The following is a 1,039-nucleotide window of genomic DNA, read 5'->3' as shown; positions in this document are numbered from 1 at the left end:
AAAAAAAAAAATATATATATATATATATATATATATATACACACACACACACACACACACATATATATGAAAGCTGAAAACATTTGAGGGTAATCCCTGGTTGAGTCCTTTCTTGAGTTTTCTAAGTATTTATTTTTTGTCTCTCTAAACATAAATTCAAATAATCTCTCATTATTAGGTTCAGGGAAGACCACTTAAGATGGTCAAAAATGCTCAAAATGGCAGTTCTCAACCTATGGGCTTTCCCCATAAAATAAAAAGACAAAGGAACTCATACCCCTAACAGAACTCCATGCCATTGGCCCCCTCTGAAACCCTACTTTACATACTAAGGGAACCAATAATCATACACTTAATAATCACCTAATTAACATAAGGCCTCAACAACTCCCATTGGATGTTTCGTTTAACTCCTCATTAACATAAGCTATGGCCAATCAGAACAACACAACTCACCACACATGAAATATAAGCCCAACCCCCAGGGGGAAGGTCAGGCTGGGTCTTGTACTTACGCCTCCCGCCGCCCCATGCTGCCTGTGTGGGGATGCTGCTGCCGGCACAGATAAAGCCTTCCAAGCCTGATTTCTCGTCTCGGTACAAGTCTTTGCTAATCACTGACCTTTCACTCATCTTATGTAAAATATGTAAATTCTGTTGCCAATCATCAAACTGTTTTAAAATTATTAGTTCTGAGTTTTGTTTTCTCAAGGTCATTTTTCATAGTTTTCATGGCACATCTTATTTTTTCCTTACTGTAGGTTATAGTGATAATACTGGCATCTTCTTAGTCAAGAGAACTAAATGTTCCATACATATAAGTCACAGCTAAAGGAGTCCCCACTTCTTCCCTCTTAGCCATTCCCCCTTTGTCACCAAAGCCTGGATGCACTTCAGCTCACAGGATAGCACAGGGCCTCTGACTGAGGAAGAAGGGATAGAGAATGTGGTTGTCCACTTTTCCTCCTGGGATAGATGTGTTTTAAGATGTATTTCTAATATTTAGACTTCTAAGAGGGAAAATGACACCAAAATATCA

The 1,039-nt window shown here is 38.7% G+C and overlaps 1 protein-coding gene across 1 annotated transcript in view; it reads right to left on the bottom strand.

Moving 5' to 3' along the window:
- FAS (Fas cell surface death receptor) overlaps positions 1 to 633 on the bottom strand; it is a 16,370-nt gene extending 15,737 nt beyond the window's left edge. The window contains exon 1 of the mRNA XM_008591721.1: positions 457 to 633. Coding sequence (XP_008589943.1) covers positions 457 to 633 — 177 coding nt within the window. The remainder of the gene's footprint in view (positions 1 to 456) is intronic.
- Between the last annotated feature and the right edge of the window lie 406 nt (positions 634 to 1,039).

This window comes from Galeopterus variegatus, unplaced genomic scaffold, assembly GCF_000696425.1.
Source record: "Galeopterus variegatus unplaced genomic scaffold, G_variegatus-3.0.2 Scaffold7217, whole genome shotgun sequence".
NCBI lineage: Eukaryota > Metazoa > Chordata > Mammalia > Dermoptera > Cynocephalidae > Galeopterus > Galeopterus variegatus.
The sequence above is the reverse complement of the archived record's forward strand: the minus strand, read 5'-3'. Positions and strand labels throughout refer to the sequence as shown.